The 18,719-nt window shown below is 50.9% G+C and overlaps 1 protein-coding gene across 1 annotated transcript in view; it reads right to left on the reverse strand.

Moving 5' to 3' along the window:
• Positions 1 to 16,635, reverse strand: part of SIM1 (SIM bHLH transcription factor 1) — a 76,365-nt gene extending 59,730 nt beyond the window's left edge. Inside the window, exon 1 of the mRNA XM_056856628.1 lies at positions 16,461 to 16,635. Within this exon, the coding sequence (XP_056712606.1) occupies positions 16,461 to 16,635 (175 nt within the window). The remainder of the gene's footprint in view (positions 1 to 16,460) is intronic.
• Between the last annotated feature and the right edge of the window lie 2,084 nt (positions 16,636 to 18,719).

Consider the following 18,719-nt stretch of genomic DNA (forward strand, 5'->3'; position numbering starts at 1 on the left):
GACGCGGCCCCGGCGGGTTAATGAACAGCTCCTCCGCCCAAGCGGGTCGCTTCGCGCCAGGGACCCCCCCCCCATTCGTTTGGGTCAAGCAGCGCTGAGCCGCAGCTCGCTGCAAACCCTCCTCCAACCCCGTCGCTGGGTTTGAGTTAATGTTTGCTAAATAAATGTTTTCTCAGGCCTTCTTAAAAATCCCGGTTGGCCAGGTGAGGAGGGGAAAGGAGGGCTGAACTGGCCAGATGTCCAGGGCCTTCCTAATGGCCGGCTCTTACGATTCACCGACGACCCCCCTCCTCCCTCCCCCCATGCACGCGCACTCTTTTTACGGACGCCATAAAATGTTGGGGAGGGGGCTTCCCAGCGAACCGCCGTCCAGCTGAGGCCAGGGACTTCCACCCACGCTCCGATCTCGCATCTCCCGGGCCATTGATGCCTGGGAAGTTTTGCCTTGGATTTGCCCCTCTCTAGATGCGCGTTTTCCCCATCTGAATTCTCAGAACTCACCACCAAGCCCCCGTGCAGAGTTTTGAGAATTGGGATGTCGAAAATGGGCACCTAGAGAGCGGCAAATCCAAGGCAAAACCTCCCAGGCATAAGTGGCCCAGCCGGTTGGTTTCTGGCAGCCAGATCCTAGGCACGTTTGTTCCTCGATCCGTCCAGATCCTACGCACGTTCATTCCATCGAGTTCAACGCGATTTACGCGGTGGCAAGCGTGATCCGGTTGCGCGCAGCGGGGTTGCTTTGCAGCCACCCTGAGCCGGAGCAGAGTTACTTCGAAACATGTTTCTTTTGCATTCCCAAGCGACATAAATCCTCGCGGGGTTGCATCTCTCTCCCCCCTCTCTACTAAGCGATCTGCTGCATGTCTACTCGGAAGTCGGCCCCACGATCTCACTGCGAGGAAATGCTTATGGGACTGCAGTCTCCGACTTTTTTGTGTCTAGACTGCTTCGGGCGTTGTATTTAAAAATCCGCCCGCTCCTTGCTTTTTAACTTTCGTTTTAACCAGCGACCTAAACTGACTTTTTTGTTTTGTTTTGCACTTGACCTACCGCAGCCCAATTTTCGCAAATCCTCTAATTGCCTTAAAAAAAAAAAAACCCAAAGCGCTCCTATCTCCCTTTTGCTTTGGGATTAGAAGATCTAAAGACTTCTCTTGTAATTTGGAGAGGCCCGGAGAAGAAGGGAACAGACGCAGAAGAATGGGCAACTGGAAAAGAAGAAGGGACTCGAGAGCTGGCCGGGCTGAAAGGGGGATTTTCCCCGCTAAAGTGGTCGGAGGCGAAAAGAAAGGGGAGAAAAGGGAAAAACCGGAGCCTCTTTTGGAAGCTTTCCAGCCTCCGCTACATTAACCTTCCCGAGATCAAAACGGCCCTTTCCGCGCCTCCCTCCTCCTCCTCCTCCTCCTCCCCCCCCCCCCAAACCCAGCCCGGCTTTATCCCATTTCCATCAGTCGCCGGAGAAGGGGATGTGTCTATTAGGGATCTAAGGAGCCTCCGCCGGCTCACGTTGCGCTGCGCAAGCCGGGCGAAGTTCCCCTCTCGCCTTTCTCCGGTTTCCCTTGGAAGATTTCCCCCCCCTTCCACCCCCACCCCCGGATTACCTTCCCGGGCTGCCTGCCGCGGCTTTGTCGTCTCCAGAAAATGAGATTTCGATTTCTAAAACAAGAAACCAATTAGTAACCAAATGAGGCGGAGGAGATCCACTCCGCTCGCCCTAATCCCCACCGGCCCGCCGACGAGGCCGGGAGGATGCGGAGGAGCCGCCCGCCCGGCCAGATGCCGCCGCACCCTCTTCTCCGGCTTGGCTCCGGCTCGCACAGCCCGAAGCGCACCCTGGGTTTCGCTTGGAGGCCGGGCAACTTTACGCACGGGAGGTTTTGCCTTGGATTTGCCCCTCTCCAGAGGCACATTTCCCCCAATCTGAGTTCTCAAAACTCTGCATGGGGGCTTATTGTTGAGTTTGGGGAATTTGGATGGGGACAGTGTGCCTCTAGAGAGGGGCAAATCCAAGCCAAGACCTCCCATGCGTAAATGGCCTCTAGAGAAAGCGGATCTCTGGGAGCCCCCTCCCCTTTCCGTCCCGGAAGGCCCTACTACACCCGTGCAACTGCAAGGCAGTAGTGATAGTCTGACATAACCTTAGTGGAAGGAGAATTGTTCTCGGGGGACGCAGGCGTCTGAGGCAGCGAGCTCCGACTTGCCCAAGCTTATCTAAATTCACATTTTCCCCAGCCAAATTCTCAGAACTAGAGTTTTGAGAATTCAGACGGGGGGAAATGTGCATCTAGAGAGCAGCAGGTCCAAGCCAAAACCTCCCATGCGTTTTTGCCCTCGGAGTAACCTGTGTTCGTACTTAAGGGGCCGCTTTATCCCCTGGACAAATGTGTCTGCTAAATCCAAGCGGCACCTGTCCGAACCTGGTTGGGCCGCAAGACTACGGGTTCTTTCTTACTAGGCAGCAAACCCATGGAAATCTCTGGGACCTACTTCCGAGCAAACATGTTTAGGCATTTCTGGAGGGGGGAGCGACGGTCTACAGGGTTGGCTGGTCTGCCCCCCCCCCCCAAAGCCAAGTGTACTAAACAGGTTGCGAAACAAGCGTGTCCTTTTAAAGTTGTTTGAGGATCGCGGGCTAGCGCTAGCTCTTGTCTTAGTCCGACTCCGCCTTCCTGCCTTCACTGGCAAAGCCCCCACCCCACAAAAAAGATAACCTTCAAGCTTATAACGTGGCCTCCAATGCTGGAGGGAGGGCAGCCCTCCCCCGGATCAAGCAAATTGCTTCCGACTTATCTCGCTCTCCTCCCTGGGATCGCCCCCCACCTTTAGATGGCTTGATTCTCCGGGGGAACGCGCATGCTGAATCCAAGCAGGAGGCTTGGATAGAATACAATGTTCAAGGCAACAGTTACCAGGAAAGTGGCCCCATCACGCACTTCCTCCCCCCCCTCCAATAAATGCTGCGTAATCTAGAAATGTGCCTACTCTTTTATGGAGCTTGCAGAGTCCACGTCACAAACCGGAGAGAAATATATGGCGACGTCTACTTATGCACGGGAGGCTTTGCCTTGGATTTGCCGCTCTCTGGGTGCACATTTTCCCCATCCGAATTCTCAAAACTCAACAATGAGCCCCCCATGCAGAGTTCTGAGCATTTGGATGGGGAAAATGTGCATCTAGAGAGTGGCACATCCAAGGCAAAACCTCCCAGGCATAAATGGCCGATCAAAAGTACTGCTAACGGGGAAGCCCTTCTACTGCTTGTACTAGCGGCAGCAGAATTGCTGCCTGAGGAACTTTAGTGCTACTACGCGGACAGGTGCAACCTTGCCTACTAGCAGGCAGGCCTTTTGGCCATTTACTAAATCCCATGGAGTTCAGTCTGGATTATTCCCAAGTATATGTGCGTAGGACCGCACTCTCACAGGAATGCCCCCATGTAGTAGTAACAGAAACAGAAGTGAAGCTAGAAATGTTTCTCTGGCCATTTACGCTCAGGAGGTTTTGCCTTGGATTTGCTACTCTCTAGATGTAAATTTTCCCCTTCCGAATTCTCAAAACTCTGCCTGGGGGCTTATTGTTGAGTTTTGAGGATTTGAAGGTGGGAAATGTGCATCTAGAGAGGGGCAAATTCAAGGCAAAATCTCCCATGCATAAGAATACTCTGTGTTCTCACAACATTCCTGACTAGTAATAATGTCGTGTCATGGGAATAAAGGAAAATGTTCACTTCACCAGAGTTATTCACTGCGGGTGTCAATAGTACCAGTTAAAGCGCAACCATGTGACGGTTCTCGGGTGAATGAATGGTGCCATTCACACAAGATGGGGTTCTTCCGAGGAGAACTATCTTCTTTGTCACACCCCAAGCCCACCCGGAGAGAATTAACGGCGACCCCATAAGGTTTTCAAGGCAAGAGACGTTCGGAGGTGGTTTGCCACTGCCTGCCTCTGCGTGGGCTGAGAGAGTTCTGAGAGAACCGTGACTGGCCCAAGGTCACCCAGCAGGTTTCATGGGGAGGAGGGCGGAATCGAACCCGGTTCCCCACATTAGAGTCTTAACCCTCTTAACCACACCACCAGGCTGGCTCTCATTGCAAGCTTCTGCAACCTCTGTGTGTGTGTGTGTGTGTGTGTGTGTATAAAGTGTCTTCAAGTAGCAGCTGACTTATGGCGACCCCTTTTGGGGTTTTCATGGCAAGAGACGAACAGAGGTGGTTTGCCAGTGCCTTCCTCTGCACAGCAACCCTGGTATTCCTTGGTGGTCTCCCATCCAAATACTAACCAGGGCCGACCCTGCTTAGCTTCTGAGATCTGACGAGATCAGGCTAGCCTGGGCCATCCCACTCAAGGCAATGAAACTTAACTGGCAATATTTCCCTTTGGAAGATCATGATGGTAACTGACCCTAGAAGCTAAAATGACTAAACTGTCCTACTTTGGTCACATTATGAGAAGACAAGAGTCACTGGAAAAGAAAATCATGATAGGAAAAGTTGAGGGTAGCAGGAAAAGAGATGGATTGACTCTATAAAGGAAGCCACGGCCCTCAGTTTGCAAGATCTGAGCAAGGCTGTTAAGGAGAGGACACTGATTAATAGGGTCGCCATGAGTCGGAAGTGACTGGCATTTAACACACACACACACACACACAGAGAGAGAGAGATCGTTATGGCAAAGGGAAAACAAGCCCCAGCCTTCCTGAATCTGGGGAGCCTGACCCAAACCAAAAACAGAACCTGAGCATTGTACAAGGGATGTTCGAGGTATGGAGCAGATTTCATCTGCAACTGCAGTACGAGCAGTGGGAAATCTTTCCTTTTAGGGCTATGGTGCCAATCGCTAGACGGTCAAGTAAACCAGGCTGCCTGTGCCTGAATGCACCATCTCCCCTTTAGGGTCGGGGTTGAGGGAAGGGCGAGTTTGCATACAGCCGCCTGGCCAGCTGTGCCTGGTCTCCATCGAAATCACTCCTCGATTTCAAAGGGCCCTGGAACGCAAACCGAAGACAAACACCTGGGGGGGGGGGGTAAGCTCTCCTTCCTTGGAGGTTTTAAAGAAGAGGCTAGATGGCCATCTGTCAGCAATGCTAACAGATTACCTTAGACAGATCATGAGAGGGAGGGCACCTTGGCCATCTTCTGGGCATGAAGATGGGGGTGTGGGGTGGGGAGGTAGTTGTGAATTTCCTGCATTGTGCAGGGGGTTGGGCTAGATGAGCCTGGTGGTCCCTTCCAACTCTATGATTCTATGATTCTTCTATTATTCTACCCCTGCAGTGGGAAGGTGCTTTCCCAGGAGCTCCCAATGTAGGAACCGATTCTCCCTTTGGAAAGCAAAGACAGGTGCTCATTCTTAGCGGTGGAGGTGCTGCTTTCAACAGATCTCACCTCTGAGGAAAGGGCTCCTCTTTCAGAGAAGTGACCTTTGAAACTTCTTCCAGTTACAGTGGCTGGAAGGAAGGGGGCAGCGCCTTCAGTGGAAGCCCCAGATGAATACCAATGCTCCTGGCGCCCCCCCACCAGCACTTCCCATTTCCAATGCCCTACAACAAGCCCGGTATTATCCCCGAAAAGTGACTGAAAGCGGTGGCCTGAAGCTGGATCCCATGCACGATTACCTGGAAACAAATCTTTCTATATTCAGTATTACTCAATACATTATTATTATTATTATTGCTGCCAAGTCACAGCTGACTTAGGGTGACCCCTGTTGGGGTTTTCAAGTCAAGAGACATTCAGAGGTGGTTTGCCATTGCCTGCCTCTGCCTCCCGACTCTGGTGTTCCTTGGAGGTCTCCCATCCAAATCACCGCCGACCAGCAGAAGAAGCAGCAGCAGAAGATGGTTTTTATATGCCGACTTGCTCTCCCAGATCTGCCGAGTTCGGGCTAACCTGCCCATCCAGGTAGGGGCAAAGTACGCCTAGGATTGCTCTCTTCGGGCTGCACTTCAGCCAGACACAGCCCTTCCTTTCCTGGCACTTGGGCAGAAGAGAGCGCTCCTGCTCTGCTTCCAACCTACTGTCTGACCATGTCCCGAATGTGCAGTTCCCTATACACCGTCCGGAAATTAGTTATTTACACTGAAATAAATAAATAAGACTTTGCAAGACTCACCGCATCCTTACCCCCCTCCCCCTCCATCCTAAATCTCAGGCCTTCTTCATCTCACAACTCCTGAAAATCAATATTGGGGTGGGGGGGAATTGGTTGAACACGTGCATTTTAAAATGCAATAAGCAAAAAAAGAGTCTATCGCTGGTTATTTATACGATGTCTCCCGGATACATGGTTCCTTAAGGAAGTGCATAAGCATAACCGGTCTCCGCTCACAAGGAGCTTACAATATCAAACAGGAAGACCGGCTTTGCTTTACCGATGGTGTCAACGTTAATAGGAAGCCTTGCATGCCGGGAAGGGGAGGGAGAATCCTGCCTTTAGGGTGCTTTCACACATGCTGAATAATACACTTTCAATCAATCCACTTTGCAGCTGGATTTAACGGTGTGCAAGGGAAAATCCACATGCAAACGATTGTTAAAGTGCATTGAAGGGGCATTATTCAGCACGTGTGAAAGTGCCCTTACTGATTTCTAAGCCCATCGGAAAGGTGAGCCGCAGAACAGTCACGCCTGCACATTTGGCTTGGGTCAGCTGCTGTCGTTGGGGGGGCGGCTGTGTGTGGTTCTCAGGTTCCCTCATACAAAACCCAAACCACTCCCTTGCATACAGGAAAAACTAGCGGGGCAGGGAGACGGCAGGCTTGAACCCGTCTGCCTGCTTTTCTATGTTTTCTGCACAATTTTATTACAGGAAGAATTATCCCTGCCATAATAATTTAGCATGCGAGCGCTTTTTCTACTCCAGGAGGTTTTTGTAGACACATTTCAGTGAGGAGAGGAACTTGATAAAAACTCAGTGCTGTGAACCTCAGCTCAAACAGAAGCCTACTACCCCACTAAGGACTGGCTATTTCTCCTTCTGACTGGCTTAGGAAGAAGTTGTAACCCCCCATCCACCCCCACACGCAGCCCGATTACAGTTGCCAACCTCCAGGTGGTGGCAGGAGATCTCCTGCTATTACAGCTGATCTCCAGCCGATAGAGATCAATATCCTGGAGAAATGGCCGCTTTGGCCATTGGACTCTCTGGCGTTGAAGTCCCTCCCCTCAACAAACTCCGCTAAAGACAGGAAAATGCATAAATATATATTATGTATTTTACAGGACTCCAGTAGCACTGTAAAGACTACCGACATTTATTCAAGCATAAACGTTTCTGAGTCCAAACTCCAGCTACAAAGAAGTTACAAAGAGGAGCTATTATTGCACTGCCTTTTGATTGCACATTGAACTATGAATGTGCGAAGTCAGATCTTTGCCTCCCATGGTCTCAGATGGGAAGAGAATTGGAAGGTTAGCTAATTGAGCTTTCTTACAGACTCAGGTCAGCCACCGTAAGGGCCTAGGCAAGGTCTGAGACATGCTTAGGTCTGGAGACGCATGCGCACTGCTGGGCCCACCCCCTCCCCTTGCCACGTGGCACCCCTCCCCTGAACCCTGCCAGGTGATTCTGGTCTTCAGGCTCCTATCAGGGCAGACACAACCAGGAACCCGAATCCTCCAAGCAGGGAAGCCAAGGCGAATTCCAGAGCCAGTTGCAACCGGAGCCAGGTGGTTTAAAAGGGGAGTGTTACAGGGCAGTCCTAAGCAGAATTACACCCTTCTAGCTCCATTTACTTTAATGGATTTAAGAGGGTGTGACTCTGCTTCGGATCTTGGCGCTTAACCAAGGAGGCCAGAACTCCGCAGCCAAGAGAATGGCCATTTATGCATGGGAGGTTTTGCCCAGGATTCGCCCCTCTCTAGACCCACATTTTCCCCCTCCGAATTCTCAAAACTCTGCATGGAGGCTTATTGTTGAGTTTGGAGAATATGGATGGGGGAAATGTGCATCTAAAGAATGGCCAATCCAAGGCAAAACGTCCCAGGCATAAATGGCCATTCTCTTTTATGCAGACTCCTCTGCGTCTTAGAATAGCACTCCCAGGACCTGCTTGACAGGCACTGCTTACTGACATCTCTCTACTTCGGATCGTAAGAGGCGGTGACCCTCTCACAGAGAAAGAAAAAAAAAACAACCAACTTCTACCTATAAATAAAAATTTAGAACACGCACACATCCTGCAAGTCGCTGGCCTGGAAAAACCCAGGCAAACCGAATGGGTTCATTTGCCCCCCTCGACCTCCCCCTCCCCAATCCGTAGTTAATGTTTCGATAACATCCGTTTTATCCAAATAAACAACGCCACGAAGGGAAGAGAAACATGAATGGATTCCTCATTAGAGAGCAGCAGCGTATTTTCGGAGGACCTGGCAAACGCCGGGCTTTAAAATGTTAGGGCTCACAAGAGAAGAGGGATTTTTTTCCCCCACGTCTCGCCCAGAAATCGGCCGAAATTAAACGAATTAACCCCACGTGCAAAATTAGTTCAGATCTGCAAATTTAAAAGAAAATATTCTAACGATCCTCGTTTCTATTCTGATAAACGGGGCGGCGTCTTCCAAAGAAATTACGGCTTTGCCAATCAATCCAATATTTTCCTCTCTCTCTCTCTCTTCCCTCCACCATAAATCTGCTTTTGCAACAGTTAAGCGAGGGCTTTTGTTCTGCACTTCGCGTTTCAGGGACACATCAAAACTAGAACCCAACGAGGGCGGGCAGCTTAAAGGCTTTTCAATGAGAAAAACGTCTGTAAGAAAATAAACATTGAAACCCAACGCTCAATCATTTCGCTCAGCAGCTAGGAAAAACAGGCATTAAATCACCGATCCACGTGGGAAACAGGTTTCTTCTCTCTCTCTCTCTTTCTCCCCCCCCCCCCATTACTTCTGAAAATAAAATAAAATAAAATTATGACTACTGAAACGCTAAACGATTTTCACTCAACCTCTGCATAGTAATAGCGGCCTCGATGTAAGAAGGGAAATCAAACCCAGGACTCTTTAAATGTGTATCTTTTCTCAACACCTCCCCCCCCCCCCAATGTTAACTAAAGACGAAGCCTGTTTAAATGTTTTGGAGTGAGGTTGTGTGGATTTCCGTAACGGCCCTTTCTTCCTTTCCCTTGACAAAGGGGCAAATCTGACCAGTAGGGAATCAACCGGAATTTTTTTGGTAAGCATCACTGCGATAGGAACTGAGCCGAAAATCCTTTTTTTTTAAAAAACGAACTTTCATTAATTTTTAGCACGAAGTAAATAATATTATAAAATAACAAATACCCATCAATCTCTTAAAAAAACACACCTTCAATAGATAACCCTTAAAAACCCAAACCTTAAAATAATACGTGGGGCCTATCCTGAAGATGACCTGTCCTGCTTTTAGTCTCTTTAAACAGCCTTAATGAAAGGTCTCTTTAGAAAATAAGTTTCTGCCACAACAGTGAAATCCTACCAACGCTTCCCTGAGAGCTCACCCCGTTGAATAGACCTGAGCAGAACGGCTTGCGACTGCTCTCCGAAACTTTAAGGTGCCATAGGATTTTTTTTTCCCTAGGGAGAGGTGACAGCAAGGAGGGGGGTATCCTGAAGAAAGGGGGGGTATTCGGTAGACTGCACTTTTTCTCCCTGGCCATTTATGCATGGGCAGTTTTGCCTTGGATTGGCCGCTCTCTAGATGCCCATTTCCCCCATCTGAATTCTCCAAACTAAAAAATGAGCCCCCCATGCAGCCCGATGGGGGAAACGTGCATCTGGAGAGAGGCGAATCCATGGCCAAACCTCCCAGGCATTGCTCCCAAGCCATTTACCTTTCATACACACCCTTCCCTCTGGAGGTTTTTCGAGCGAGAGAGCAACTTGCTTGGCCTTTCGATCCCGTCCTCTTCCAACCAGAGGCGGCAAAAAAAGACCACCCCTTCCAGTGGTACATGTCTAAAGCCTGCGTTAGCGGATTATAAAATTGCAGTCGCGAAAGTGGATGAGGAAGAAACGCTGCGGACATGGGCGTCGCGCCAGTAAGGACGAGGAAAGAAAGCCCCCTGCCCCAGATCTCAACTGCTTTCCATTGCTATGGAGGCTTCTTCCTTATAGCTCGGCCCTCCCCGAGGCTGGGCATCGCCGGGCCCGTTCAAGCCTCCCCTCTACCCGTCGGTCAGACGCTCCCATAAGAATAACAGGTGATCCGCACGACCCTGTTCAGCCGGCTGTCCCTGAACCGGTGGAACGAGCACACTTTTAACCTCAATTTAAACCAACGGGGGGGGGGGTTAAGGGTCAGTTCTGCACCAACATTATTTTTTTTTGGGGGGGGGGGGTTCCTAACTGAACTCGGTGACATTCGGAGTAGCCATCCTTAGGATCTCACTGCACGTCTTCAAGCCAAGCTGTCTCCTTTGCCTCTTGGGTTCTCGGGTCCCCAGCACACGACCACCTAGGGTTTAGCTATCCAGTGACTGCTAAACTACAGTTTACCTACAGGAGCCTCTGATCCTGAAGAAATAATGAGCTGAGCGCAGACGCGGCTTACAAATCCGAAAGCTTTAAATTTTGTGCTTATAACATTGTAAGGAGAATTTTATTTTTTTTTTGTGGCTGAGGGCGAGTTGCTTGAAAATGAAAACAAGATGTGATTAAACCTTGTGCTCTATTGTAATCTTTGTGAAATAAAAAAAAATTAAAAACCCAATCATTTATATTCAACCCTCTCTTCAAAAGAGGGGAGACTAATGACGCGGATTGGGATGACCCGTTCAGTTTGGGGCTGTACCCCCCACCCCAAATCGCTTGCGCACAAGTAAATTAAAGCCTCCTTTTTGTTTCAAAATCTCCGCTACTTCGCCCTTGTCTCCTTAACAGACACCCCAGGGAGGCGAGCAGGTTGCTGCCTAAGTGGTCTCTGACGTAGAAAGCCCAGACAGGCGTCAGCGTGGCGTCATCCTCTGGTTCCGCCTGTCAATTCCATCGGCCCCTTCCGTCATTGCCCATCCCCAGGGAGGACGCCAGGCGGAAGCTCTTCACCTTCCAATGTACTTAATAGCTTTCGGCAAGGCTAACAGCAGGATCAAGTCATCTCCCAGTTTCACCAGCAGACATAAGGAGGGACTCAGCCCTGAAGGGGTCTTCTGGCAGCCGAGGGGTGTGGATCCGGATTCAATTTAAGACAGACAGAGGCCATTTATGCCTGGGAGGTTTTGCCTTGGATTTGCCACTCTCTAGATGCACGTTTCCCCATCCGAATTCTCAAAAAAAATGCAGAGTTTGGAGAGTTCAGATGGGGGAAACGTGCACCTAGAGAGCAGCAAATCCAAGGCAAAACCTCACATGTGTAAGTGGCCTAGGGACTGGGGAAGAAACGCGGTAGATTAGAGAGGTTTGGCGTTCTCCATTCTTTGCTTGCTTGACCCTTTGCCGAGCCCCCTCATTTAAGGCAGGATGCGGAAAGGTCACCCTCTCCAGAGAGCCCATCTGTCCAAAAACTGCTGCGTCGAACTATGGCAGTCCAGCCGCGCCTGCCAACCCGAGCAACCCGAATTCTAAACAGAGAATCGGTCCTTTCTGGCTTGCCTTCAAGCCCCAAACGGCCCACATGTATCCACTAAGCCGCACTTCCCAAGTCCAACTTTGTATTCCCAGCGATGTATTAAGAGTTTGAAAATGTTATAAAAAACATCGCTTTAAAAGGCCTTTTGGATACCACGGTTTATAAATGGTTGGAAGACATCTTCACAGCTAAAGGGGCCAAACAAAGTGCGAACAGTATTTTTTATAACGTTTTCAAACTCTTAATACATCGCTGGGAATACACAGAAATTGCGAACAGTATATTTTTATAACATTTTCAAACTCTTAATACATCGCTGGGAATACAAGTGTGGTAACCCCGCAACTTGTGGCAGTTGCAGGGTTTGGAAACTTCGCTCCCAGACAGGCCCTTGAAACGTCGGGATAAACATATTGGCTTAGCTGCATCACGTTCAACTAGGCTGCTTTGGACCAGTGGCTTAGGAGTGGAGCCCAAAGCAGCCCATAGCGGAAGAAGGGGAGGCCTGTGCTATCCCCAAACTGTTTAAGCCGGAAGTCCTGGAATGGAATCAGAATGCCTCCCTCCCTTCAGTGGAACAGATGGGTCTATAATTACCACCAGCAGTATTCGACCGATTTGCTCTTCCCTCTTTCTGGGGCTCTTCCCTCCCCAGTGACACTCCTGAACTTCTTCACTCCTCCAGACCACCCAGGCAGATTCTAACGTCACGACTTTCTTAGGTGGATAAGCCAGGCACTGGAAACAGCCGCAGGGCGACCACGGCCAAGATCATCCTTGGAAGTAAGAGAGGCTCACTGAAATCACTGAGTCTCACCCCCCCCCCCCAAGTAAACACGGTTAGGATCCCATTGCAAGGCTCAGATCCCACCAATTTACCTGAAAACAGCCGGGGGTCTCGGTCCCAACACAGCAACATCCCTGGGGGTCACTTGTTTAGCTAGAAATAAGCCCCGCCGAGTTCATTATGATTTACTCGCTAGGTACATGGGCTCTTTCGTACATGCTGAGTAATGCACTTTCAATCCACTTTCACCATGGTTTGCAAGTGGATTTTGCTGTCTCGCACACAATAAGAGCACGGGAGGTTTTGCCTTGGATTTGCTGCTCTCTAAATGCACATTTCCCCCCAACCAAATTCTCAAAACTCAAAAATAAGCCCCCATGCAGAGTTTTGAGAATTCAGATGGGGAAAATGTGCGTCTAGAGCATGGCTTCTCAACAAGGGTGGAATTCCCGAGGGGTGGGGAAGAGAATTTTAGGGTTGGGGGGGACGGACTGGGACCACTATTCAGCAAAGTGTGATGTCCTGTAGATTATGTACAATCAGTAAAATTGTAGTTTGTTTTTAATTTAATCTGCTACATTCAATAAAGTTTATGACTATCTTGGGAAGGGGGGAATTATATTCTGAACAGCGGCGAAAGGGGGAAATGGAGCGAAAAAGGTTGAGAGCCTCTTCTGGGGAGCGGCAAATATAAGGCAAAACCGCCCGTGCGTTTTAATGTAAAATCCAGCTGCAACGTGCATCGACGGTGCATTATTCAGCATGTGTGAAAGCGTCTTAGGGTTAGGCATAGAAGGCACCTGGTTCCGCCTTGGGTTCTGCCCCTGGATTTGTGGCAGCGGTAAAAAAGGCAGGAATAAAAAGGAGGCGGGGGAAGACCGGAGACCCAAGAGAGTCCCACCTCAGCCACCCCTCCGCCAAGCCAAGCGTCCCTGGGGCCAAAAAACGCCCGGCTGCCTCGAATTGGGCTCCCGGAGCGGCATCTGCCCTTGGCCACGCAGTCCCCCGGGCGCCTTCGTCTTCCAGGCCTTCAGTGAGGGGGCGAGCCCAGGGCTCCCCCCACCCCCTCGCTGGCCGCAGACAAGCCACGCCATAGGCTTCGTTTGATGAGCCCAGCCCGCGACGGAGGCGCCTGTAATTGACCAGACCCGCTGCCAAAGCACGCCGCCCGGGTGGCCGCGGAAGCGGGCAGATCAGGGCTAATTATCCCGCGAGGAACCCCGCGGGCCTCGCCGGCTCGGCGCGCTCTGCCCCGGGTGGGCAATCGGAGGGGACCGCCTTGAAAAAAATAAATACAGACGTCTCCTTTTCGCGTCCACCAGGAAAAAAAAGGTCTCCGAGGTGGGGATTCCGCCGCTGTTAACTAGCCTCTTCCCCAACGTGCCCTGATCCTAAACGCTGGCACGTGGAGGCAGCGCCGATCTGGCGCTTTTGGAAGCAGAGGGCACGATCCGGCCGTAGTCCGATCCCATCGACTTCAACAGAAGAAAGAGGCGTTCGCCGTCTCTCCGGAAGAAAACTATGGGCAAGGGGCCTGGATCTCCCTCCTAGTTACTTAGAAGTAAATTCCGCTGCAGCCCAAGTAACTTCATCCCGCGGTGACGCCTTTCATGTATATTTCACGGAGGGCGTACGGTTACAATCCTAGAAACACTTTCCTGAGAGGAAGCTCCATTAAATGCAATGGAACTTCTTTTTTTAAAAAAATGTGTTTTTTTAATTTGCAAAATCTAAAAGGCCCCTGTGCGTAGCTAACATAAAAGCACATAGGCCGTAGGAATGGGAGTGAACGGAACGGTCGGTTGTACGGGCGCGATCCAGCCAAAGCTAAGCGCCTTACAGAGAAACCCTGTGCTCTCCAGAGTAAGCTCCATTGAACTCGGTGATATTTATTTCTAACGAAATGTTAAGAGCTTTGGGGGTGTTAGTCCCGCTGTTACCAGTAAGAGGTCTAAACCTGCGCTTTACTCCTCTCGCTCCTTGAAAGCTACGGGGTTTAAAGAATTTAACGCGGATTGTGCTAAACATAACGTGCTTGATATTATTAAGTTATAGAGAGCTAACTACGTAATAATACATAACTGCGAACCTAGAGAACACTAAATTAAACGCCTTTTTCCTGGGGGTTTCACTGAGTTTCCGTCGAACTTCCTACCGAGAGTAAGTATGCTTAGGCCTGCGGACCTGCTTGAAAGCAAGCGCCACTTGCGTTGGTTAAACTTACTCCCATGCAAAGAACGAACGCGGGCGAGGGACTCCCTTTAAACAACCTACTTAAGTAGTCATTGGTTGAAGTTTCGATTAACAGACGGGGAGGGGAGGCGGAAACCTGTCGGTATTTCGTTGCCGATTCATAGCAAAAACGTCTGGTGGCTTCAGTGGTGAGAATTTTTGCGTGCAACTCTGCTTTTGTCCTTCAAACTGCAGCTATCCTAAGGATTTATTTCCCTTCATTCCTCCGGGAGAATTTCCCTCTGCGAGATGCTTCCCTCTTGTATCCTGAGTCTAGTCTTAATCTTAATCTTAAATACCCCGATCGCATTTCGTGACTCCTCCCACACTGGATTTTTTTTTAATCTACCGATTCTGTGACATCAACCGGGTCTTTTAGCTTCTCATCTTCCGGCAAGTTCACAGCAATGAGAAACATGTTACCCTCCCCAGCCTACGGGTTATTTCTTACGCTTCACAGAACCTGATTGAGATCGTCGTTCTAGGTCAAAGCCTATGCAAGTTTACGCACACGTAAATCCCACGGGTTTTAATAGGTCTCATGCCTACGGAAATGTGCACTGGGACACATTCCGAACCTGTTTAGGATTGGGTTCTCCGCCGAAGACCCCAAAGATCAGACTTCCCCAAATGCACAGTGTGGAAAAAAAGACACCTTAATCCTAAATAAGACCCCTGCCTTCAACGCTCGCCCAAGGTGGCCATCCTACACACTCTTACTTGGGAGTAAACCCCACTGAGCTCTGCGTAAGTGTGGATAAGGTGGGTTTGTGAAGTGCTGGAGGCGGGTGTTGGACTGGATTCTGCTCTGGCGTCCCTCCGTTGGGAGGTTTTGCCGCTCTGTAGATGCACATTTCCCCCACCCAATTCTCAAAACGCAACAATAAGCCCCCCCATGCAGAGTTTTGACAGTTCAGATGGGGCAGCTGAGTGGATAGAAAGCTGCAAAACCTCCCATGCATAAATGGCAAGAACTTTAGGGCGGAGTAGAAAAGGGTAAGAGTCCAGTAGCACCTTAAAGGCTAACAAAAATATTTTCTGGTAGGGTAGGAGCTTTTGTGAGCCACAGCTCACTTCTTCAGATAAGTGAGCTGTGGCTCACGAAAGCTCCTACCCTACCAGAAAATATTTTTGTTCGTCTTTAAGGTGCTACTGGACTCTTGCCCTTTTCTACTACTGCAAACAGACCAACACGGCTACCCACTGTGAATTATCTTTATAGGGCGGAGGCGAGACTATTATTTTCCACGCGTCGGCTTCGATTCACTCCGCATCGAAATCAGAAACATCCGATCCAAATGTGCCCGGTTCGTGCATATGCAAGATAGGAATTGAATTCGGTTTCTTCTGTCCTCTCCCCCCACCCCCACTCCGCTGCTTATGTGCGTGGCTGGGTACTGAAACCAGGACTGCGCTTAGATCTAAGTCAATGTTTACCTTGGTATTAATTCCTTCCCCGCTCTCTCTCTCTCTCTCTCTCTCTCCCCCCCCCCCCCCACGTATCTATAATAAATATGGGCGAATTGCCCTTTGGGGCAATGCACGTGGTTGGGCCAGGAATGCCCGACTTTCTGCCAGGGCGCGCGCTGTTTGCTTTGGAGGAAGAGGCAGCTGAGCTCTGAGCCTCGACGTGTTGACAAAGGCGCTGCCGGCTCCCCCAACCAAACACGGCCTGTGTACCGAAGGGGAAAGTGGTTACGGGGGGAGCGGGGTGGGGGAAAGAGAGCCCGAGAGCGAGGGAGCTCCGGAACCGTCCCCTGCTGTCGGGCCAGATGGCAGGCCAGACCGTCCCGGGCCCGGACGCCCCCCCCCCCAGCCTCCAGATCCGGCCTCCACGCCCCCCCAGCCTCCAGATCTGGGCCGGGAAAGGGAAGGCCAGCCCGGCCCGACCCCCTACCTTCGGGGAAGACCACGCGCATTTTCAGGTAGCTGGTGGTGAGCCGGATGATGGACGCCTTGTCGAGCTGCGAGGTGATGGCGGAGGGCAGCGGCAGCAGCTTGGCCAGCTCGTAAAACTCGCTGTTCTCTTTCTCCCGTCGCGTCCGGGCGGCGTTTTTGGACTTCTCTTTCATGGTGCCGCCTTTCCCCCTGCTTCCCGGCAGCCCAGGCTCCGCCGAGGCATCCAAACAGAGACCCCCGGACGGTCAGTTCAAGCCAACCATTGGGGGTTCAAGCAAGCACACAAACCACCAAGTCATCTGGGAAAGGCAGGGCTGGGAAACGCAGAGCAAGGGACGTTCAGTCGTGTACCGAGAGCAGTAAAAGTAATAAAACCCCCGAGATATATAAATAAATATATATTTGGAAGGAGCTGGTTATAAACGAGCAGGAAAAGCGAGACTCCGACTCAGAGGCTCCAAAAGAGACCGGCAGAGGGGAGCGCGTCGGGTTTGGTTCAGATCTCAGTCGCCCCGTCGGGGGATCCTTGAGGCTGCCGGTTCCGCATGGCTGCGAATGTCGCTCCTGGCAAAGGAGACATCCTCAGGGTCAGCCGGGCCCTCTTTGGCTCTTCCTCCTCTGGCGAATCTTCAGGCCTTTCTACCCAGAGGCCTTCGGGAGTCAGCCGACCTAGGCAGCTTCCTCGGGGGCCACTGCGGAGACAACAGCACACCGGCGTGAGGGAAGGCAGAGCCCAGGAAAACGGAGAGACCCGGCCCGGAGAAAGTCAGACTGCAATCCGACGCGCCCTCACACGGGTGCAAGTCCCATCCCGAGAGGTTAGAGCTTACTTCCCCAAACAAACAGACATTGGCCATTTGTGCCTGGGAGGTTTCGCCTTGGATTTGCCACTCTCTAGATGCACATGTCCCCCATCCAAATTCACAAAACTCAACAATAAGTCCCCATGCAGAGTTTTGAGAATACAGATGGGGAAAATGTGCATCTAGAGAGCGGCAAATCCAAGGCAAATCCTCCCGGTCTTTCTTTCTTTTAAGGGGGATCTCTTGAAAAGGTACCCAATTTTTTTTTTGGGGGGGGGGAAGAGATTGGAGGAAAGCGAAGGGCTGTAACGGTCCCCTACAACTCCGTCGAACATACAGCGCAATTTCAGAACATCACAATAAATCGAAAAAACCCTTCCCCCTGGGACCCGATCCGCCCAGATCGCCTCCTGCGGAAGCACTGCAGGACAGAAACTGACCAAGCGGCTCTCGGTCGTTGGAGAGAGGGTTGGCGCAGGGAAACTTCGTGGAGGATTCTGCCCATGGCTAGTGCAAGGTTTCATGGGAGGTTTTGCTTGGGATTTGCCACTCTCTAGATGCACATTTTCCCCAGCCAAGTTCTCAAAACTCAACAATAAGCCTTCAAGCAGAGTTTTGAGAATTCGGAAGGGGAAAATGTGCATTTGGAGAGTGGCAAATCCAAGGCAAAACCTCCCATGAATAAATGGCCTAAGGGTTTAACTTCGTTGTCAGGATGTATTTATTTATATATATATATATTGTCAGAAAGACTCCCTTCCTTCCTCCGAGCAGAAAGGCGCGGGGAAGGGGAGTCAAGCGCACAAACCAGGCTCCAACTGGCAATTTTGACTCATGAGCCTTCGGCCCGGTTTCGACTTCAGCCGGCCTGAGCTTTAACAGCCGCACGCTCTGGCTTAAGTGCTTCGAGGATGGCGACCCCTGCGGATCGGTCGGTCGGCGGTCCTTTTTGTTTCTGCGTTTAGCAGTGGAGGGAGGGGGGAGGACCGGCTAGCCGCCCTAACCTTCTGACCTGCCAGAGTCACAAGCAACTGGGGCAGGCATAGTCCGGCCCTGGCAAAGTGGGGCCAACTGATGCCTGGGAGGTTTTGCCATGGATTTGCTGCTCTCTAGATGCACATTTTCCCCATCTGAATTCTCACAACTCTGCATAGGGTTTTCATAGAGTTTTGAATTCTGAAAACACTGCATTTTTGAGTTTTGAGAATTCAGATGGGGAAAGATGTCCATCTAGAGCAGTGGTTCCCAAACTTTTTGGGTCACGGCCCCCCTGGTTCTACGGCCCCCCTGGTTCCGTAACCCCAGCGCCCCCTACCCTATCCAACAACACAGTTGAAGGGGCCCACCTCTAGCATCCTCCTGCTGCCCCCTTGCCTCTTAGTGCCCCCCTAGATAACCCCCCCCTGGGGGTGGTATTGCCTACTTTGGGAACCACTGATCTAGAGTGGCAAGTC

Source organism: Euleptes europaea, chromosome 10 (genome assembly GCF_029931775.1).
Source record: "Euleptes europaea isolate rEulEur1 chromosome 10, rEulEur1.hap1, whole genome shotgun sequence".
Taxonomy (NCBI): Eukaryota; Metazoa; Chordata; class Lepidosauria; order Squamata; family Sphaerodactylidae; genus Euleptes; species Euleptes europaea.